The sequence below is a fragment of the Mobula birostris genome, chromosome 31, assembly GCF_030028105.1.
Source record: "Mobula birostris isolate sMobBir1 chromosome 31, sMobBir1.hap1, whole genome shotgun sequence".
In the NCBI taxonomy this organism is placed as follows: domain Eukaryota; kingdom Metazoa; phylum Chordata; class Chondrichthyes; order Myliobatiformes; family Myliobatidae; genus Mobula; species Mobula birostris.
In genome coordinates, this window is record NC_092400.1 from 23,663,802 (window position 1) to 23,687,556 (window position 23,755).

General features: G+C 38.2%; 1 protein-coding gene across 1 annotated transcript; it reads left to right on the plus strand.

Annotated features, from left to right (window-relative positions):
• Positions 1-72: 72 nt before the first annotated feature.
• LOC140190831 (RNA-binding protein EWS-like) lies at positions 73-22,928 on the plus strand. Its single transcript, XM_072247701.1, has 17 exons — positions 73-364; positions 3,497-3,533; positions 9,924-9,975; positions 10,115-10,238; positions 11,578-11,755; positions 12,450-12,614; positions 13,100-13,296; positions 13,563-13,743; positions 18,643-18,677; positions 19,280-19,315; positions 19,477-19,658; positions 19,737-19,866; positions 19,953-20,144; positions 20,473-20,593; positions 20,684-20,778; positions 21,012-21,234; positions 21,418-22,928. Exons 1-17 carry the CDS (start codon positions 352-354, stop codon positions 21,455-21,457), a joined length of 2,001 nt encoding a protein of 666 aa, XP_072103802.1. The 5' UTR covers positions 73-351; the 3' UTR covers positions 21,458-22,928.
• The last annotated feature ends 827 nt before the right edge of the window (positions 22,929-23,755 follow it).

Genomic DNA, 23,755 nt, shown 5'->3' on the forward strand with positions numbered 1-23,755 from the left:
CTCCGAACGTGTTACTACGTGACGTAAGACGCACAGCCTCGTCACTGCCTGACGTCATCCTTAAATAGCGACGTGGAGCCTAACGTGAGCATTATCGTAAACCTCGCCCGCGAATCGGCAGGCGGGGGGGTTTCAACGGTTGTTCCTATATAGTGTAGTTTTACCCGCTGGAGCGTTTTTCACGTTCGAGGCACTCGGGATCGCGGTGGCCTGAGGAGAAGGATTTTTTTTCGTTGTGTGTGACTGTTACCGTCGGGCTGTTCCGGGGCGAGTTGCGCAAGGCGCCAAATCGGTGGTCGAGTCCGTCGAGTGTCCGCGCAGGCGCGTTGCGGCAGTCAGAGGTCGGAGAAGATGGCGTCGACGGGTAAGAGCGAGTCTCCCAACTGTTGGGCTCGGATTCAAACGCGCGGCCACCATCCGCCGTCCCGGTCGGCGGCGGGCGGGCCCTCGGACCGCACCCGCGCTCGCCCGCTGGTTTTTTCGCCGAGCTTTGAATTGGATTTAGCGGCGACTGTGGAGGTTTTATTGTGTGTGTGTGTGTCGAGGGCCGCGGTTTTATGCTCGGGCCAGGCCCCATCGCGTGTTGCAGGAGGAGGAGGAGGAGAAACGGGCGGGCGGCCGTTGGGGCTCCCCTCCCCTCCCCCCACCCCGCCGTCGTCAAGGCACAACCACCAACTCTCCCTCCACTGGCCGGCCCGCCCGTGCGAACTGCGCCACAAAGCCTTCGGGCCCGGCTGCTCTCACACACGAGCCGCCATCTCACTTCCCCAGCGGCCGGCTCCTTGCCCTTGGCTGCGCCGTCGCCCACTTTGCAGACGAAGGGGAAGTGTTTTTTTTTATGTGTTATCTATCCGTCTTGAGGCCTGGTCTGGATGGGGGGTGGGGGTGGAGGAATCAGATTGGCCAACGACCGGATTTCAATAATTAAAAAATATCAGTTCGTAACTACGGTCAAAATAGTTTCCTTGGAAATATTTTAAGATTGAAACTGTGTTCTGTAGATTCTCATTTTAAATGATGGCGGTGTAGATTTTCAGTTTTTTAAAGTGCCCCATTTTGAGAATGCGCGTACAGTTCAAGAAGTTGAGTTGTGTTTTATTTCGGCCTTTATTTTAAAGAAAGTAGTGGTTCCGTACGCGACAGCGGTTTGCCAAACTGGAGCCGTTCATTGGTCAGAATTTAATTTTTCTTCGTAGAAAGGCGCGATATGACAATAGTTTGAAAGGCAGCTAGATTACTGACATGCTTATCTTTTGCATTTTGTTAGTTTTTTTTTGTTTTGGGGATGGTGCTTTAGACGTCCTGAATTTGTTAAATGTTATTGAGGATCATGTTATTAAAGAAGCGTACCAAGTGTGTTTTCGTTCTTCCGTTGAAGTTATCCGGTGAAATTTTAGCACTGGGTTCCTAACATCTCGTAATAAGCTAATTTCTAAGATAATATTAACTGCGCTTTTTAAAAAAATAATTAGATTTCCTTTTCCTTAAAATATCCACACATGATTCCTTTAATCTGAAACTTGAGTTTTCCCTATATGCAATTTCTCCATCATTGTGGAACCTTATTTTTAAAACCTCAGAGCCCATCACATATGATCAGTATAAAACTTGTCAATCTAATATTGTCTGAAATGTGTGAAAAGTGTAGCATGTGTTATTTCTTTGGACAGGCACTTCAAGAGTTCTCCACCATTGTGGAGGCTTAATCGTTTTTTATAATCTCAGAGCCCAACAGAGCTGATCAGTATAAATTTGGTCAATATAGTGTCTCAAATGCTATTGTGCGAAAGGTATAAACAGAAGTTTTATTGTGAGAAAGTTTAATTTTATATTATGCTCATAACAGAATGGTCTGGAGACAGAAGCTGTCACTTTGCTAAAATTCTGACCTAATGTAGCTTGACCTCTTGTCATATGCCTCTATTTTTATTAGATTAAGATTAGGGTTTTTTACTTTTTCACACACCTCTTCTTGCGGTGTTGTTAATGATTGGCAGTTCAGATTTCAGTATTGACACTTGGAGTGACTTTTTGTTAATATAAATGGTGTGAAAGGTGACACTAAACACAAGTCCCCTACTTGACTGAAATTGAGTGACAGATTAGTCGGAAGGAGGTAACAACCACTATATTTTAAAGTAATTGCTTGCCCTAGATGTGGACATTTTGAGAATATCTCATATAGTAAGCAAACCAGTTGACCTTACTGTCTTGATCTGGTGAGAAAGTTGGTCTTTATGGAAAGAAATAGCAAAATTTTGAAAGACTTGGCATTGTCTTTGGAAAGAGAAATGTTCAGATTTTTGGGTCTTTACTATTCATTAGATCCAAAAACCTTGCTGGATTAAAATTTTTATTTCCTCCCCCAAGCAAAGCTTTTAAAAAAATTAAACTGAATGAAGATTTCGCTGTCTGAATCACTCGAAACAACATATTCACTAGAAATGGAGAAGATACTGATTTATGTGTTTGTTTACTTTTGTATGTCTTAACCTTTTCCTTCAGTGTGGGAGGAAACGCTAAGAAGTGCACACATAGCATTTACAATACGTTTATTTCTGAAACAATTGATTTAGGGCTTCAGTTATCACATACATTGCAACATCAATGATGTACTTTTGCTGACCTTTTTCTCTTGCAACATTCAAATGCCTACAATTGTGAACACATGTTAAAACTGATAAAGTGAAACCATTTTCTTAAATATGAACAGTTCTAAAGTACTCATTTGTTTGAAGGTGGAAGTGTTCCATCTTTTTTGCCACATTTTATAAATAAGGAATTAAGCTTGATTGAATTGCATGTTTACTTTCATTGATATTGTTCACCATAGCTACAGAAAATTACCAAGTAATTTTGGGAATAAACTGATAAACCAAGCTTCCAGATGCAGGCCTTGATTATGGGTTGTGATGCTATCCCATTTTCCACAGTAGTGAATTTTTTTTTAGGAAAGCTGTAGCTTTTTCAATTGTCATACTTTGTCTAAATATGTAGTTTCTGTTGCGCATGGTTGCTCCAATCTTGTGTGGGGTGGGGGAATTGCACATGCTACAAACTTTCTCCACAAATGCTGCCTAACTTGCATTCCTAACATTTTCTTTTATTTTAACCTGATCTTTAATGGCAATTGCATTTGATGAATCTCATCCCCTTATATCAGAACGATGCAAGAGTGTAATCACTGTCCAGAAACCAACCTCAGACTTTTCCAGAATAGTTGCCTCACTTATAATAACGTTTAGGGATTTTTAACCTCTATGAAAATAAACTATATACAAAATGCTTGTTCTTTTTTGCATTTCAGACCATATTGTGTCACATTTTGTATATGGCACCTCATCCCCTGGGTAAGGGTACTTGTGTATTTCAATATTGCTGCATCATCCAGGGGTTGACTAAGAATGCCCAGCTGTATCATAAAGATTTAAATTACATTACCTGGAATACAAACAATTTTTTTGTAAAATCTATTTTACTTTATTTTTCTTTTCAGATTATAGTACCTATACTCAAGCTGCAGCTCAGCAAGGGTAAGTGTATCTGATGGACTTTATCGGAAATTTCATTGGTTGTCATGTCTTTGAAAATCGGTCTTTGGTTTCAAGTACTCAAGTAATGGCTTATATTTTCTAATTTAAAAATTGAAATAGATACAGCTTGTATTGTAATTATTAGGACAAACTGAAGTTCTTAATATTTCAGATTCAAGCTCTCAGCTGGATGATGATGGGTGGGTGGCAGTGAAATTAATCAGTTTTCCAGATGTCAGAATTCATTCAGAATTATTTTGTATTAATTTTTGGAGTTGAGTACTTTGTCTAATTCAGCGGTCCCCAACCACCGGGCCGCAAGGAAACAATATAATTTGGCAATAGGAGTCAGCTGCACCTTTCCTCATTTCTGGACTTATTTCCTGGCAGAATTTACATATTACTATTTAATTATTTATGGTGCAACTGTAACAAAAACCAATTTCCCCCGGGATCAATAAAGTATGACTATGACATTCCCTGTCACGCCCACTGTTGGGCTTGAATGCACGCAAGGTCATTACGCACGCGTCATCCATGTCAGCGCGGGAAGGAGATCAATGACGGTGGGCTGAAAAGTATGTTTGACATAACATCTCTGCCGGCATTCTGGATCAAAATCAGGACTGAATATCCTGAGATAGCTACAAAAGCACTGAAAACGTTGCGTCCATTTCCAACATACCTCTGCAATAAATACAACGAAAACTAAATTGTGGAATAGACTGGACATAAGGAACCCCCTTCGAGTATCACTGTCTTCCCATCACTCCTCAATGGGACAGTCTTGTTGCAGGAAAACAAGCCCAGGGCTCCCACTGATTCAGCGATATTGGTGTGTTGCAATGATTTTATATGTTCATACGGGGAAAATATGTGCTGTGTGTTTAATATTCAAATGTTACTTAAAATGTTATGATACTATTGACTTATATAACCATATAACAATTACAGCACGGAAACAGGCCATCCCTGCCCTTCTAGTCCGTGCTGAACGCCACTGTCACCTAGTCCCACCGACCTGCACTCAGCCCATAACCCTCCATTCCTTTCCTGTCTATATACCTATCCAATTTTTCTTTAAAGTATAATACCGAACCTGCCTCTACCACTTCTACTGGAAGTTCGTTCAACACTTACTTCAAACTCCCCGTCCTCCCCTGATAATTGACTTATCACTATATTCATGCGAGGAAAATATGCGCTGTGTGTTTAATATTAAGTTCGTTAGATAAACCCTTTTAGAAACGAATGTATTAGCCACTTATCACCTATATTGCGTTGGTGATTAACACCCCCCCCCCCCAATAGCAGAATGGCCAAAAACGATTTGTAGGAAAAAATTGGCACATACAGGCATGCGCACTGGTGCCTGCACAAGGCTTCATGGTCATTGTAGTCTTTCTCGGGGGTAAACTCAACGTATTTGACTGCTACTCTTGTTCGTTGGCAACCCTAACACCCCCCCCCCCCCCCCCCCCGGCCCTGGTCGGCCGGTCCGCAAGAATATTGTCAATATAAAACCGGTCCGCAGTGCGATAAAGGTTGGGGACCCCTGGTCTAATTCACACCATTACCCATACTTGATATTCATATTGTACTGTTCCATTTTCAAACATGGTTAAGCCCCTCTAAATGTTTTGTGTCACCCCCTAAAGGAATAGCCAAAATCCATTGTAAATATTATTGTAAATTTTATCTTTTAAATTCAATTTCGCTTTTACATGTGGCTGAGGTTTGGAAAAAACAAGCTGTAAACCACTTGTGCCATTAATTACTTTAAATACTTTAATTACTTTACCTTAAAGAATAGGTAGGGGTGCATTTTTTAACAACTAATGGAGCATAGATCTGGGTGAAGCAGCTAATCTCTAATATTTTGGTAGCTTGGGTATTCCATGTGCTTCATGACAGATGTTCTTGTCATGGGCATTTCTTGTCCCCAGTTTTCCTGAAGAGTCAAAGTAATTCCTGATACCAGCTAACTTGTGAGCACCATTTGGTTTGTACGGCTTTATCTGTGGGTAGGTTAGATGGACTGTTAATATTTCATGTAGCATTAACTAGGCCATTGCAATACTGGAGAATTTAACCTACATAAGTGAAGCTATGCAATAAGAGGCTATATTTCTATACAGATGTCCCCCACTTTACGAAAGTTCACTTTACGCCACCTCACTTTTATGAAAGACCTACATTAGTACCTGTTTTCACTAACCGAAAGAAATCCGAAGAGGATTTTTGCTTTTACGGAAAAAGGTGAAAAGCGAAAATAGTGTTCAGCGTTTGTTTTGCAGCGAGCTGTTATAGAGGCAGCGTGCGCCCCGAGCAGTGAGAGTGGCGAAAAGTGAAGCTCCTTCCCTGGGAACTACACTCAGCTTCAAGCCACCATAGTTTTGAACTGTGTGAGATTTTCACTACGATTGACAGTGCTGCAATGATTGCAGAAAAGTATGACTTTAATTTTGAAAGGGCACGTAGGTTTAGGGCAGGTTTGCAGGATGTTTTGAGTGCTTACAAAGAACTGTATGAGTGTGCTCGCTGTCTTCCTGATTCTGGTAAGTGGAACTACACTACATTATTTCTACTTTATGTAGGCTGTGTATTTATCATATCATTCCTGCTTTTACTATATGTTAGTGTTATTTTAGGTTTTATGTGTTTTGATAGGTTATTTTTTGGGTCTGGGAACGCTCAAAAATTTTTCCCATATAAATTAACTTTACGCCATTTTGGCTTATGAAAGGTTTCATAGGAATGCTCTACTTTTGGATAGCGGGGGGAACCTGTATATCATTTATCTAAAATATCAATCAGGCCTCCTTGGACCTTTTCACCAAGACAGTTGATGTCTTGTTAAAATGTGGATAAAGTCAGCCATTCGTGTATACTAAATGTAAAAGGTACGCTGTTATTTGAATAACTATGACTTTTACATGCAGTGTACATTTCTTGAAGTGACATCCATCCTTCAGTGATGATCAGATCCAGGATGGACAAATTTCCATTTGGTACATGCAGACAAATTCTATATAGCAATTCTTCTTGCAGTGCCAACTTGGTTATTATTGTGGTCATCTGCTTGAAATATAAAGAAATTCCTCCTCTGCTTCCAGATCAAAAGTTGAATATAAGTAAGAAACTGTATTTAAGTGCAAATTAATTGGGAGCAGACCCTAGGTGCTGAATGCTTCATAAATTGTTGAAGGTATTAAGTGTTTGCCTTGTTTTTAAACACATCTTCCCACTTTCTTAGGTTCAGCTAAATTATCTTTTTGCAGAATAGTTTATGTATTAATTGAATTGTGCAGGTCTGCTTATAGTTACTTTAATCAGTGTATTAGAAGTGCCATTTTGCACAAGTTGTGAAATTGGCACTTTCTGATACACTTAGTTGATTGGGCAGCATTTGTGGAAAGTGAATTGAGGTTACTGCTGGGAACTAGGAAAGAGGTGGTTTAATGTTGAGTTGCAGAGAATGTTATGGTATGAATAGCATGAATGGAGTCTCTAGGTAAGACCAGTACTGCTGTGGGGATAAGTTATTGAGGTCATTCAGTTGGTGGGTAAATTGAAGCTTTTCAGTGGGAATGGAACAAAGCCATGAGAAGAGGGCATTTGAAGAGAGAATAGACAAAGAAACATGATTAGATGAGCAGTACAAGGATGTGGAAAGGACTTCTTTTACTTGCCTCATTTTGTATCTTTTGGTTAATTTTGTTTAATTTTCAGTGTACAGTTTGGGTAACGGAAATTTGCCTTTGCAGAATTCATAAATCACTAAATATCGACTTTGTGAGGATAAAAAAAAACAAATTAACAAAATGTGGGGGGGGGGATTGTTGCATTAGGGAAAATAGTGATTCTGTAATATGTAGGAGCAGAATTGGGCCATATACTTCTCTGTTCAGTCATCGCTAATTTATTTTCCTACCTCTACATGTAACATTTGACACCCTTACTAACCAAGAATCTATCTATTTCTGCTTTAAACATACCCAGTGACTTGGTGTCCACAACCATATGTGGACAGAAAATCTGCGGATTCACCACCCTCTGGATAAAGAAATTCTTTCTCATCTCCGTTGGAAAGGGATGTTATTTTATTCTGAGCCTGTACCCTCTGATCCACATGCACTCTATCCAGGCCTATCAATAGTCACTAGGTTTCAATGAAATCCATTGTCCTTCTAAATTTCAGCAAGTACAGGGCCCTGTGCAATGAATTGCTCCTCAATCATTAACCCTATCATTCTTGCAAACCACCTCTGGAACCTCTCCAACACCAGTACATCCTTCCCTAGATATGGGACCCAAAACTACTTGCAATATTCCAAATATGGTCTGACCAGCACCTTACATAACCTCAGTGTTACACCTTGTTTCTGTAATCTAGTCATCTGAAATGAATGCTGACTGATTTTTACCTTCCTTGCTACCAACTCGACCTGAAGGTTACTCTTTAGGAAATCCTGAACTAGGACTCCTAAAGTCCCTCTACGCTTCCATTTTCTGAATTATCTTCCCATTTAGAAAATAGTCTAGCCAATTAGAATATTTATTCCTTCTACCAAAGTGCATGACCATACACTTACCTACACCGTATTCCATCTGCCACTTCTTTGCCTGTTTTCCCAACCTGCCCAAGTGCTTCTGCAGATTTGTTTCCTCAGCGTTACTTGCCTTTCCATCTGTATCAACTGGAAACTTGGACACAAAACCATCAATCCTGTCATCAGATTATTAGCATATAACATGAAAAGTAGCGGACCAAGCTGAACTGCAGAAAGTCAGAAGGGGCCCCCTTTATCTTCTATCTATGCTGGTATGTTTGCTTTCATACCTTGTGCTTCTGTTTTCAAGCCTTGTGTGGCATCTTGTTAAGGCCTTCTAAAAATCCAAGTATATAACCTTTATTGACTCTCCATCTCTTGGCTTGAATTTGATTAGCAATTCTGACACCTTTATCAGACAAGATCTCCCCTTAAAGATATCGTGCTGACTTCTATTAATTTTATCGTGTATTCCAAGTGTCCTGAAGCCTCATCCTTAATAATATCAACCACTGAAGTCATTTTAACTGGTCTTTTTGCCTCCATCCCTTAAAGGGTGGAATGACATTTGCTGTTTTCCTGTCTTGTGGAGCCGTTCCTGACTAGTGATTATTGAAAGATTACTACTGTCTCCCAAATATCATCTACCTCTTTCAGAACCCTGTGGTCCAGGTGACTTGTCTACCTATTAACCTTTCAGCTTCCCAAGCACCTTCCAGTAATGGTGACTACACTCACTTGTGCTCCCAACTCTCAAATTTTTGATGTGTTGCTGGTGACTTCCACTGTGAAATTTACAAAATACTCGTTCAGTTCATTGCCCATTCATTTGTTCCCCATTGCAATGCCCAATTTTATTCTTATACCTGAAAAATATTTGTATACTCTACATTATTGGCTTTCTTACCTTCATATTTCATCTTCCTTCCCCTGTTGCTTTTTAAAAGCTTCCCAATCCTCTGATTCCTTGCTTACAATGTTGCAAAAAAAAAAAAGCCCTCTATTGCTTTCATGCTGTCTGACTTCCCTTGTCAGCCACTGTTGCCTCTAGAATGCTGCTGCTGCTTTGGGATCATGCTGTTGCTGCTCTACCATGACCCCTGATTAGGGTCCCTTCCAATCAACTTTGGTCAGTCCTTTTTGTGCCTCTGTAGTAATACCAACATGTCTGATTTTTTTTTTTTGCTTCTCCCTCAAACTGAAGGATGAATTCTATCATATAATCACTGCCTTGAAGGGTTCCTTTAGTTCTCTTATCAAATCTGGTTCATTGCACAACCTTGAATGAAAAATTGCCGTTTCTCTAGTGGGCTCAACCATATGCTGTTTTACAAAGCAATCTAGTAGACATTCCTTCTCTTAGGGATCCAGTGCCATTTACCTTTTCTGATCCCTGTTCTAATTTGTAACCTACATTGTGGCAACTATTCAGAGGCCTGTATAAGATGCATCAAAGTCATCTTATCCTGCAGTTTAACTCCACTCATAAGGATCTTCCATTTCTGATCTTGAGTCACTTCTTGCTAAGGGTTTTATTTCATTTTTAACACCCCCTGCCTATTTGTTTTTCTTTCAACCGGCGACTCTGCCCAGTGTTACACCTGCCAATACCAGCAACTTTCTAGGAATTCAACTGCTGCGTAGCCTGAGGATGTCACTTCAACTTGCTCTCATCTGGTGACTACAAACCTGGTTGCAAGTCTCTTTACCTATCAATTCCTCCCCTGTCTTCTGCAATTCAAAGCAACTCGTTTCCTCTCTTTGCCAACTTTGACAAAAGGGGTCTGAGATTATTTGTATCTTTTAAGCAATGTGAACACACTGTATATCTTTGCAGGTATGGAACCTATGCGGCTCAGCCTACTCAAGCATATGGACAGACAACCCAAGTAAGATTTTGGCTCTTTTTTTTTGTGATATTGTATGTTAATTTTGAAGCCTTAAGTTTTAAGAATGTTGATAATTCGTTGAATTTCATTGAGCTTTAGCTTTTTGTGTATTGTTCCTTTATAACTTGAATTCAAATAGGCATATGCGCAGCAGAGTTATGGAGCCTATACTCAGCCTACTGATACAACATATACTCAAGCACAAACAACTGCAGCATATGGGCAGACAGCATATGCCACTGCATATGGGCAACCCCAGACTGGTAAGGGTTAACTTCTGTTAATTTTTTTAATTTTCATTTAAATTCTATGATTAATTCTTATCTTTTTGTTTTGCTGTCTGTTGTGCTTTCTTGAGTAGAAGGGACAAGTGCAGGTTAGAATGCCTGGTTGTTGTTGCATGGTTCATGTTGGCATTTTACATCAAACATTTGAAACTTCAATATAAAATTAACTGACTTGTCATGCATGCTCAATATTGTGATTAGACTGTCCTTGATGTTACAGGGAAAGAAATAATTTGCCCTTGAAATTAATTTTAAATTTTAGATTGGCTGGCATTCAGCCAATTATGAAATTTATACACAGTCCTTTGCTGTATATATGTACAGGTCCAAGACCAGCACAAGTGACAGCTGTTTAGAAAGGCATAATTTACCACTTGGGTATTTCTCAGTGTCAGCAAGTACAACTGGTAAATCTTCATTTGGCCCATTATACAAATTATATTCTAGTTGTGACTGATTAAAGTTTAGGAGTGACCAGAATTTATCCTTTTGAGGTGTTATCATGAAAGGTTATGTTTCTAAACATTGCCTGAATTAAAATGCATTTATTAAAAGGTTAATTGTATTGACTACATAACACTGAGTTAGAAAGGTGTGGCAATGTGTTGAATTCACAAGTTGAATTTGAAAAACATTAGTTCAATTAACGTTGATGGGGAAGTTCTTTTAGCCTTCTTGCTATTGCAAAATTGACTTTAGTTAAAGAAGTGTACTGACTTGGCTGAAAAAAATCTCCATTAAATGTGCCCATTTCCTGCTTGTTATCAGAAAATGAAGTAGGCATGAGAGTAAAATGCATTTGAGCTCTGTTTTCTGAGACTATTATGTTGCAAAGTGGGGGGTGTGCTGAAGTTCCGATTTCAGAGCATCTCTGGCTCATGCATGCAAGGATACTGGGGTAGCAACTTTGCTATCAGATACATTGTACGCTCTCTGTGGGGGGAAGTGACAAATCATATTAAAATTTCAGCTGCATTGGGCATTTTTGTAACGGCTTTAAAATACTGGGAGATGCAAGTAGAATCCTGCTTCCAAGCTTGTATATCATCTCATTGATTTCAGTAGTGCGAGTCCGGTATTGCAGCATTTACTTCTTAAGTCTATGGGTAAAACAAACATTTCCTAATTTATCCTTAATTTCGGGCCAGCAAAGCACTTCACACATTTTATGTCTAAAGGCATTTTTTTTAATCAAAAGATGCTAGTTGACGGGTCTGGTGCTCATTCTAGTGAGCATGAGCAATTAGCAATATGTTGAATTAAGTCTGCATATAAAACTATTGTAGAAATGTTAGTACATTTTTCTTTTCAATAGGTTATAGCGCACCAATTGCGCCTCAGGCTTATAGCCAGCCTGTGCAGGCTTACAGTACAACTGGATATGACAGCACTGGTACTCCACAAGCTACGTATGGTCAACAGCCAACCTATGGTCAGCAACCCACCTATGCTGCATATGGGCAACACACAGCTACAACGGTTGCACCTACCAGGTATAAGTCAGCTGTTTTATAGCTTGCAGGGAAGGTGTGAGAAAGGTTTTTATATTATAAAAAACTCCCGGAGTCTGTACATACTGTGCCAACGAATTATGCATGACTCATTGTCACTGGAACTCCTAATTGCTTAAGACCATATTCTGATTTTAATTTGGGGTGAATGAGTATTGAATTCTTTAAATGAATCATAACCTGGATAACTTATTTTGGCTATATTTAATATTTTTGGGGAAAATAGAAAAATGTAGACTTTTCCTGGCACACATGGCTTTTAGTGACTTTAGGTAAGATGTTACTTATTCAGTAATTTGTCTTAGAAAAGGTAATGTTGAGAAATTTGCATTTATGTGGTTCCCTATGATTAGAGCAGCTTCATTACTGCTAAAGAAGGCTACTCAAGTGTTTGCCCACTGGCAGGAATCACAGTTAATAATTTTTAGAAAATTTCAGAAGTTGGAAGCCTGGACAATTGTGTAAATTTATTTTAAATCCAGCTTTGTTAGATATTGCATAATCCAGTTAGATTTTAAACATGTTCTATCAAAATACAAAGTTATGTATATTTTCTGTCTTTAATTTCCTCTAACATATACCATTTTTGCTCTTTATCTCTAAACACCACTCTTTTGTCCACCCTGAGTCAATAGTAACTTTGTATGTAATTTATAATTGCTGACTTAAATTTCAGAGCACAAGATACAACCAAGCAAGATGATTACAGCCAACCAAGTACTGGTTATGCGCAATCTAATGTAGGATACAGCCAAACGAATTATGGATACCCTCAAATGAGTGTTCATGGAACTTATCCTCTTCAACCTCCCAGTGCTCCCCCATCTTTTCCTCCTACAAGGTAATTGTTTCATTTCTGATGTGATGTGAGGAAATGGATTTTCCAACATTACCCCAAATTCTTTCTCTTAATGATAATGTTTTGAAGGTTGACAGGTGTGTTTCTGCCCAACTGTCATATTTAAGATGAGAGAGGATGTCACATTGTTGGTAGAAAATGTACAATAAATAGTTTGGTGCCTTAAAACAGGAATTATTTCTCTCCCAAAACATTTTTTAAACTGCATTTGGGCAGTAACTTAAGTCATTGAGAGGGAGAATTTTGCGTTCTTCAGAGGATCTATTTCAGTGCATTATTTTGTATGTTTTAAATCTGTCATACGAGTTTGTTTCTTAAAATCCTTCAAATACATTTTGCTACTATTTCAATGTTAAATGTTTTTAGCTTGTGTATTCCATATTTTAACCCTTTGAAACAAATTTGAGTTAACTTTATTTTCAAGCTTGTGACCTTTGGCTATCGCTTGCCATCATTTTTTTTAATAGTTACAGTAGCACCACTCAGCCAACTGCCTATGATCAGAGCTCTTACAGCCAGCAGGCAAGTTATGGACAACAGGGGAGTAGCTATGCACCACCACCACCCCCAACTGGAGGATACAGCCAACAGCAACCACCTACAGGGTTTGGTCAGCAGTCTAGCTATGGACAGCAAACAGACTATAGCCAACAAAGCCAGTACAGTAAGTTTGACTTTTGTATGTTTTGGTAAAATAGTGCTAGTAGTATAAGTCACTTTGAAATTAAACAGTAACAGGCAACAAAGAAGCTAATAGTAGAATAAATTTTTTTTTGAAACTATTTTTTGAATTATTTGGGTTAAAATCCAGGCCAGTTGTAATGGAGTTGGCCAGGCCCATATTGTGCTTGATGCTTATCCTAAATTTCCTAATTATTGCCCTCAAATGTGATTAATACTAGTAAATTAACCAACAAAATGCTTATCTAGGTTCCTATAGGCAGGAGCAACCATCTACTAATAACATGAGTGGGTATGGACAAGACCAGAGTAGCTACGGAACCTCAAACAGTAGCTCTGAAAACCGTAGCAGAAGTCGTGGAAGCTATGATCAAGGAAGCAGAGGAAGTAGTTACAGTAGAGGTGGTCGGAGTGGACGAGGTGGCATGGGGTAAGATGACCTCTTCCTTTTGGAGAGATTAATACAAGAAATCACCCAGAGTAACAGTTAACAATACAGGGCTGAAAGCATTTAGCTGATTTGAAAGTACTGTAACAAAAATAACCTCTGGGTTTAACTGGCCACTTTCCCAAATAACTCATTGGAGTTATCAGGAACTAGATGTCCCCAAATGAGAAGTTTGCTTTTAAACTTTATATCTAAATTAATATAGATTTTAATTTTTTAAATCCATGGCCCATTAAAATCTTTGTCCGGGAATTTGTGACGTGAAATGATTACAGTTTTCAGCCCTGCTAATTTTCCAAAGGCAATGTCTAGCCTCTGTGGAATAGTTTGCTTTATCTTAATTTCCACTTATATAATGTAAAAGAAATTTAGATAAACTATAGATGTAATTTTGATTTGCTTTGAAATATGCATCTGGCAAATAAAATGTGGGATTTTGTTAAAACCTTTGAAACTAATTTGAATTGGTTGTCCTACGCTATGTAAATTTGAGGGAGGTTAACTTAAAACGTAGTATTTGCTCCACATAATATGACATTGCCTTCCTGGTGAAACCTTTAATCCTGAGATAAGTTGTGTTAAATTGTCCTTCGCTTTCTCTTTACATATTGCTACCACATAGGTGAGAATATTAATGTGTTTTGTTACAGTGTTTATATTTTGGAGTATCTCTCAAACATCACTACATCAATCTCATTAGTATTTTGGAAAGGGCATTATAGTCCCTTCCACCTACTTCCAGAATTAAAATATTTTGCAATGGCAAAATTATGGGGTGTGAAGTGGAACATCTTATAAATTTGTAATTATTTGGAGCCTGGATTCATTTTTAATAATCGTGCATTTATTTTATGTTGGTGTAGGCTTTGCTTTATGCATATGCCATACTTCATTTGAAAATCGATGTAGCAATTTTTGAAAGTTAGACTCCTTGTGGCCAGTTTTATTTTTGTTGCTAACACTCTACAAATGCAGAAATACAATTGTTGCACTATAATTTAGGAGAATATGATAAAGGTTTCACTTCAACGTCTGGAAGTTAACTTGACTATTTTAAGTTAATGGGGTTTCCATTTGCCTGGTACCTACGATATTTATATTTCTGAAAAAATGTGAATAACGTGAACCATTAATTTACTTGAATTTAAATAATTCCCGTACAATTACCTAAAAATAGAGGCAATGGAAACCCTATAGTCATTGCGTTTAAAGACTCCATTGTACTTGTTTACTAATCAACAAGGGAGCTGAAAGCATTATCGGGTTATGCCTTGTAATAGGCAGGGTCAGTGGAAAGTAGGAGTTATTTTACTAGTGTTCAATTTGAACTTGCCAGTAAGGGTTTTAAACAAGTATCACTTTAAATGGCGCCTTGTTCAAAAATGACTAATTTGAGTACAATCATTGTGCAACTTCAAATGAGCATTTTTTTTAAAGTCCCGAAACAACTGTAGTGATTTACCAATGCCAAATTTGTTGAAAGTAAATATCACCCTCTGTGTGTGAGGGCTATTTTAAATTGCTTGTGGGTTGAGTGTTTGTACCCTGTGTGTTCTGCCATGCCATTACAAACTCTAGTCCTTGTAAATGACCAATTTCAATCAAAGGAGCAGTTGGCCTTAATTTACTTGGGGTAGACAGGGGGAATGTTTGGCTAGTATTTATTTTACTCGGCGTCCCTACTGTGACTAGGGGCTGTAAGTATATGGGACCAAACAGACTGCTTGAATACCTGTCAAACATTGCCGTTGAACTTTGTGTGAAGAATGACCACTTGGATGCTGCATCAGAAAACTACTGATACTAATGGAGTCTTGTCCCACAATAGATAATTGATCTCCCTTTCTGAAACAATCTTGTGGATGTTATTCCTATCATTAAAAAACTAGCTTTTTTTTTCATGAGAGCACTTACTGAGAATTGAAGTTCCATATTTGCATTTGATGGGTACAGATACTCTGATTCCACTGACCCTGGCAACTTTATGCTACCTGGTGGTCATTAGTATGTTATCATCTAAGAGGTATTCTAGTGACTCTTAGCCTCCTCATTAAATGCAGTTTTGGCACTTGAGTGGATTGGGTAAATATTTCAAATCTGTGCTACATCCCACCACACACATTTTTGTGTTTTACTGTAACTGCTAAAGTGCTATGAAATTGTAGTAATTGGGAATCCACAAGTTGCCAATACAGCATTCAAAGCAAAGGTAAGTATCCTATTTTTCTATGTACAAAGGTACAAAAACTTGAAGTAGATCTAAACTTGGATCTGAACGTGCCTGTAATTCCTCATTTCTATTCATTTTAATGAAGACACAATTGGGTGTGTCTTGGTATCCTTCCAAGTAAAGGAAGCTTGGTGTAATAAATTAATAATCACTGTTTAATTGCAACACCTTTTTTTAAAAAATCCATCTGACGGGCATGTGGCAAAACAGCTTAGCTTGTCATATTAATGACCGTACTGACAATGCTGTATTTAAAACAGACCAGTTTGAAGTGTTGGTAACATGGATATTTAAATATAACCTACTGGGCTGTTTTTAAAAGAACATTCATGGGAAAATGGATGGATGGTGTGTGGTTGAGCTGCAAGCAGCTAAAAATCTCTGGGCTAAGCAGAATTAGCCTGCACCAGAGAGGGGTAGGAGGAATCAGCTGGAGATTTCACTCTATCATATTGGGAACATGTTAATGTTACCTATGGAGCAAAAGAGGTTCTGCTCTGTTAGTCTTTTATGGTTAAGCAGTTTTCCCTGCCATAAGTAGTTACTTCAGTGAAGTCCACAGCACTTATGGTCTGTACCCAATAAAACTTGAAATAGGGTGAAACTGCTCACATTTTTCTCCCTTCATAAATTATCCATTTGATTAGTTTTTGAGTTCGGAGCAAGAATAATATTATTATTATTATTGGGCACCACAGTGGCATAGCTGTTAGCGTGAAGCTATTACAGCTGGAGGTGTTCTGTGCTTTAGAGTTCAATTCTGGTGCTGTTCTGTAAGGAGTTTCTGTACCTCCTCTCTGTGGTATATGTGGGTGTTCCCCGTGTGTTCCAGTTTTCTCAGTCCAAAGACATGCTGGATAGGTTAATTAGTCATTGTAAATTCTCCAGTTATTAGGTTAGGGTTATGGGGTTGCTGAGATGGCATGGCTCAAAGGGCCAAAAGGGCCTACTCTGTGCAGTATCGCTAAATAAATAAAAATAATTAAACAAATAAAATACTCTCGTGAGTACAGCTAAGATATAAAATTGTGCCTTTACTAAATATTCACAAATAGTTGGTCAGCACTATTTCAAAACTATCCTCTACTGGTATCATTTAACTGACCTATACCTGTACAGTCCTATCCAGGATTTAAATCTTTGAATGTTTGATAGTACAATCGATGCACAGTTACCTGTTCCTACAGCTTTTTAAATGCAACTTGGGTTCAGGGTCTGAAATCCTCAATGTATTTTCTTAAAATCATGCAGTGGGTGGAAAAATGTACTACTTAATGGTAACTTGATTGTAAGGAATTTGTTGAGGTGCACAGATTGACAATCATTGACATTGGCGATACAGTCATTTGCTCATCTTGTGTAAAGATCCAAGTCTGCACTGGTGTCTCAAACTAAAAGTCAATATAAAATGAAGTACTACAATTAGGCTCTGCCTTTTTTGCAATGGAATTTTGAAGTTCACACTGCTGGGCCAGCGTTAGCATTTAGTTTTGTGATAAATTTGTTGACCATGTGGCTGCTGTATTTTGGGTACTTTACAAGATATTAACAAAAAGCATGTGATTGATCATACCATTTTCCCTTTCGGAATAAGGTTTTTCGTCCTCCTGATGACGGGATCATTTCCTCACCATTGACCCTTTCTTAAATTTTCAGTTTAGGTATAGGTTTAAATGTTTGTTTTTTTAAACTTCTAATTATGGGTAGAACTATGACTAATGTTTAAGCAGGAAAGATGAGTGCAGAGCTGTCTGGCTTTATAATAGCTAAAATTTAAATCGGTAGAAAACTATGGTTGGGTGTTGAGGGGTTAGCTTGCTTTTTATTGGGTTGAAATTTGTACATGTTACATTTAAAGGTTGGGGTGGGTATTTCCTGTTGGATTTGGAAATGGTCACACTTGTAAATGTTTAGTCAGGAAGTGAGGAGTTTACCATTTAAACGTGTTCTTTGGAAGAATTTAACTGTACAGAGCCTAAGCAGTACGATACTGCTTTCACTCCCTTGTTTGCAGGTAAGTATTAGAATGTAGTTTTTAATAATGCCAATACAGTATTTATTTTTAAATGCTTGAATATGGAAACTATGTTAACATGCTTTGTCGCATTTATATGCTACAGGTTACAAAGTGAGAGCCTTGTTTACACTTCAATACTTTAAACTATTTTGACTGAGCCGGCAGCATATTGAAAAGTGGGACTAGACACGTTTTCTACATATGTATGGACAAAAAAATGTGTATGGTGTATGCAAGTGGAGTAATACATAAAAGCATGGTATTGTACACTTGTAATGTAAACATGGTATTTATTATTTACAGTAATATGTAATTTATTTGGAAGTTTAAAAAATAATGTAAAACTAGTATAATGGTTGCTTAACAGTTCTGTTATAAAACTGCATGCACCAACTTTAGTTGTTGAGACCCTGTTACTGGCAAGTCAAACAGTGAAGGTGTAAATGGTTTTTGAGGGTGTACGAAAGATTTAGGAGAACTACTATGAAGAAAGGCAAACTCGCAGATGAAAACTGGTGAAACTTCAGAGGCCTTAGCCAGTGCTTTTAAAGAGGCACGAGTTTCATCTTTGAGCCTTAGGCTCAACTGGTACTGGCATAAGGGATGCTTCATTTCTTCATATTTGTCCCTGCAGCGGTGTCGACCGGGGTGGCTTCAGTAAGCCTGGTGGTAAGTTTTTAGTATTAAAATGGTTAGTCAAATACATCGTGTTTGCAGTCTGTGATTTGGGGAAGACTTTTTGCATAGTAAAAAAAAAAATAACCTCTATACAAAATTCAACACTTGTGTCAACTGCCGGCATTAAAGTGGGCTTGCGTTAAAATGGGTCTCAAATTATGTGATACAGTGATGAATATGGATGTATCATTTGAGTGATGGGTTTTCCAATAAAAATGGGTTTCAAATTACCTGAGGCTGGTGATGACTAGAAAACATAGAAGTGAGTAAAGAGAGGGGTTTACGTTAAAATGGGTTTCAAATTCATGAAGACAATGATGTATATGGAAAGTGACAAACCACGCAAATGAGGTGGTATAAAATACAGAATGGTTCACTTATTAGAAAATTAAATGGGGGAATTTTTAAAAGTAAAACTGTAGTTTTAAATTTTTACTGAAGATTTTCATATGGTATGGTCTTGCATTTGCAGTGCATCTCAGTTGAATGAGTAACCAAAAAGAAAGGTGCCGGAATTATAGATCTAGATGTGTAAAGGTAGTGGTTTGGTGGAATGCAAAGTAATGTCATTGTTGCTTTTTCTCTCCATCCAGTACCAGCTGTAGAAGAAACTCCAGTGGCTGAACCAGGTAATGATTTTTAATGATAGGATACAGCTATACTCGGTCACTTTTTCTATATTTTTGTAATGCTCATTTCTTAAGGTAAAAAATTGGCCATAATCCTGAATCATGAAACAGGATCAATGATGATTTTTCTGTTAACTGAAGGTCTGTAATGCTTTCCACAGTTACAGCAGCTGAACCTCCACCTCCACCACCGGCTCCGGCTCCAGTTCCAACCCCAACCTCGACCGCGACTTCAGCCCCACAGGACGATGTGGAGAATGATACTATTTATGTGCAAGGTTTGGGGGAAAATATAACTCCAGAAAGACTTTTGGATTTCTTCAAGCAAACTGGTGCTATAAAGGTTTGTGTTGATGTGTTTTGTTGAGAGATTGTTTTTAATGGGTTTTCGAGTTTGATGATAACTTTTGCACTCTTGCAGAACAACAAACGAACTGGACAGCCTATGATCAACATATTCATTGACAAAGAGACTGGAAAACCCAAAGGTGAAGCTACTGTGTCATACGATGACCCTCCTGCTGCTAAGGCTGCTGTGGAATGGTTTGATGGTAGGTCTTCATCAATTTTTCTATGATGAAGAAAGTACGACTTCATTCGTGTGGCAGCAATAATTTACATTCCCTTCCAACTTTAGGCAAAGAATTTGACGCAAACCCAATCAAGGTTACTATGGCCAAAAAGAAGCCTCCACCACAGCCCTTACCCCAGCTGCAGCAGCCGCCACCACCACTCTCATTTAACAATATGCGAGGTAATGTTCCCCTCCGCGATGGTAGAGGTGGTGGGCTTCCTAGAGGAGGAGGTGAGAATCTACATTACAGACCAGGTAATGCTATTTTTGCTTTTCTGTTTTAGACGAATGGTGTGAATTTACTCCATTTACATTTATGCTAACCTTTTTGATTCAGTGTCCTTTTCCTTTTTTTTAGAACTGATTTGCAGTATTAGGGGGCAGGAGTGCTAATCTGGATTATATTCATGCATAGACACCTTTAATAAATGTTTGACTTATGTTATTTGACTATATCATTTGTAACATGATTCATAATGCTGGTCTTTTGTCCCCATCAGTTAATTATGGAGAAAACATGAAATTTTTATTGTGAATTTTTTCTGCTGCCTGAAGTATGCATGTTCCCTGGCTTTAATTTCAGGACCTATGGGCCGTGGCGGTGGTGGAGGAGGATTTGGAGGCCGAGGTGGCCCACGTGGCCGTGGTGGGCCTTCTGGGGGAAATACACAGCAAAGAGCTGGTGACTGGCGATGTCCTAACCCGTATGTCAAGCTTGGTTTGAGCATTTTATTTGTCTTTTTCCATGATTCTGGTAGCAAAAGTGAATAGACAATGCATATTTTTATTTTTAGAACTTGTGGAAATTCTAACTTCGCCTGGCGGACTGAATGTAACCAGTGTAAGGCTCCAAAGCCAGATGGCCCTCTCCCACCACCATTCCCTCCAGGTGAGTTAATCTCTGTCAGTCATAAATTATTTTCATTCCATATTGCAATTAATGGAAATTTCTGGTCCTGTTTTTGCAAAATTCTTTTGAAATACTTAAAAATCGTAAACTTGAATTCTACTGATTTCATCCAATTTGTATAAATTGTGTTAAAGGCATATTGCTCCTAGAATTGAACATGTAAACTTCCAAATTCTTCTAAGGAATATCTTGGACTGATTTGAATTCCATAGGTGATCGTGGTCGAGGTGGTCCCATGATGCGTGGTGGCCGTGGTATGGACCGTGGGGGTTTTAGGGGAGGCCGAGGTGGAGACCACCGTGGTGGCTTCCGAGGAGGACGTGGTGGTGATCGAGGTGGCTTTAGAGGTGGAAGAGGAATGCTTGGAGGACCCCCAATGGGAGAATTAATGGGTTTCAGAGGAGGACGTGGTGGACCAGGAAAATTGGATAGGAAGTAAGTTAATCAGTGTTTAACATTGTTGCTAGAATATTTTCTGCAAAGATGTGCAATTAGTTTGACATGCAACCAGTTTCCTTTCAAAACTGCCCTCTGGTAGAAGGACACCTTTAATTTCCTGTAACTCCATCTTGTCTTACGACAATTTTGTCAATTGCTCATGGACTTTCTTCTTCTTAGGGGTGATCGTCGCCAGGACCGTCGGGAGAGACCATATTGAAGTAGATGACCCATCTGGTTTTCTGTTTACTACAACAAATATTTTTTAAAAATGTTTTAAATTTGTAATTCCGTATTTATAATGTTGTTTGCAACAACATTACGGCAATATTTCGGTATTGTATTAGTTTTTCAGTGGATATAGCCAAGTCAGGAAGTAAATTTCATGTTAGGGTGACTTTTTGCTTAATTTTTACTTTTGTCAAGGTGAATGTAATGATGTGAACGAGATCCTGAAGAGCATGCAAAACAAAAATGTACAGTGCATAGCTTTTGTTCTGTTTATACTATGGTGATACTGCAATAAAAAGCTGAGTCGCTCTGTTTAGTGTGGCTTCCTGAAATTTTGCTGAAAGTAGCTTGAAATAGCATTCCACAGTGTTGAGAGTAAATACACAAATTGCAAAGTTTGACACTGAAATGAGCTTCTGCAGCTTCATTAAAAAGTTCAACAGCTGTTTAAAAAAATGTTGCACGAGTCTCTTTGCAAATTCCATATGCAGTTATTACTATAGAAAATACAAAAGTACACTGGATATTTCTTTACTTCCCTGGCCCCTCAAAATGAGTGTTTTTTTTGTATATTTTAATGGACTTTAGCAGCAAATGAAATGCTTATGGAAAATAGATAATGTGAAAACACTTTCTATTTGAGTTGTGGAGTGCCCACATCTTTAGGTCACCTGAATAAATTTAGTCACTTTTTTCAGTGATTAATACATTTTAGCCATGTTAATTGTACACGCATTGCTGCTTTTCAGTGGTCAGTCTGGCTGACAATAGGTATTTGTACATTTGACCTATTAATCTAGTAATGAGATTGAGCATTCAGGTTTACTTTGACTTGAGTATTGATGTGGACATATTCTGACTGATTTGACAAATTGTCCTCTGTCTTTTAAATCTAGCTACACCAATTTTTAGTTGCCTTATCTCAAATATTAACTTGTCAGTGGTAGATATGGACTGGTAACTTGTCATTTCAATGAATATTTGACATTCCAGTGCTTGATAACTGTTGCAAACTTAACTGTGGATTAACTCTGGTCAGAAATGGTGCACATCAGTCATTGGTATAAGTCACTATTTGAAGATCTGGCTGCTGTAACGGAGATTGTATATTTAAAATTACATCTGGAAAAAAAAATTTGTTATGGTAAACAGCCAATTGGAACATTGAGATTTGTAAGATTGAGCTGCATAGGCATACTGTTTAAATACTCCTTTCACAACAATTTATTGACTATTGCTTAAAGATCCTATGAAATTTACAGTTACACTTGCAGAATGTTGTATAATAAAGGTGATGTGCATTATGATTGTGAATAATGCTTGCCACACGTAGTCTAGGCACAACATATAAAGTTGACTGTCTGGATCCATTTCAAATCCCCACACACCATTAGAGTTCTGTATTGCTGTTATTTTTCTAAGTGATTAAACTTGATTAATAAAGCTTTTCTTTTGGCTGAGGTGTGATTGGTTCGGTAATGTGTGTTATTGCTTCTGAATGCAGCCTTAGCCTATATTCTGGTTAGCTTTGCCGGAGTTGCAAATTCCTTGCAGGTTGAGCAGCCAGTCCACCTTCAATACACAGATAGCCCGTTTGAAATGATAGCTGATTTATTTTAGTGCTGATTGTATTGTGGCCTATCTTGTTCCCTACAGATCCCATGGCCGCCACCTTTCACAATCAGTAATTTGTTAAGTTTTGAGAATTTTGCTCAACTATAATTTGTTGCTTGGAAACAAAAAATGTTCTTCAACACCAAATATCCTACCCAATGAGTGCATTGTTCTTGTTGAAATGTGCTTATTTTTCTTGATAACTTCTAACTTGAAATGTTTTTTGGAAGGTATCAGTAAAACAGCTAAGGGGAAAGCCCCTTCTAGGATGCATAAATTTTTACCCTTTTGTCATTTCTTACCTGGTTGGTGTATATGAGACTGCCTTATTATCATAAACTAAATGAGAAATGGCTGTCATAATATTCAATAAAGTTTGGATTAAGCCACATGGGTAGGATTGTAATATCGCTAGTGAATTGTTATAGCATTCTTTTTGTACACTTGATCTTCAAATCCAGATTCTGGTAACCATTAAAATTATTACTTTGAAATTTCAGGTAATCTTTGTTCACAACATATCAACCCCTTAAAGTTGTGAATTTGTCATAGAAGTTGGTTTCTACCAGGTTTGTCATCTGTATTAGTGTTGCTGTTAGTGGGAGAAGTTTTCTCCTTGTCTTGCCCCTTTGCTTTCATCTCAATAACTAGCACTTCTGTATAATTTAGAAAA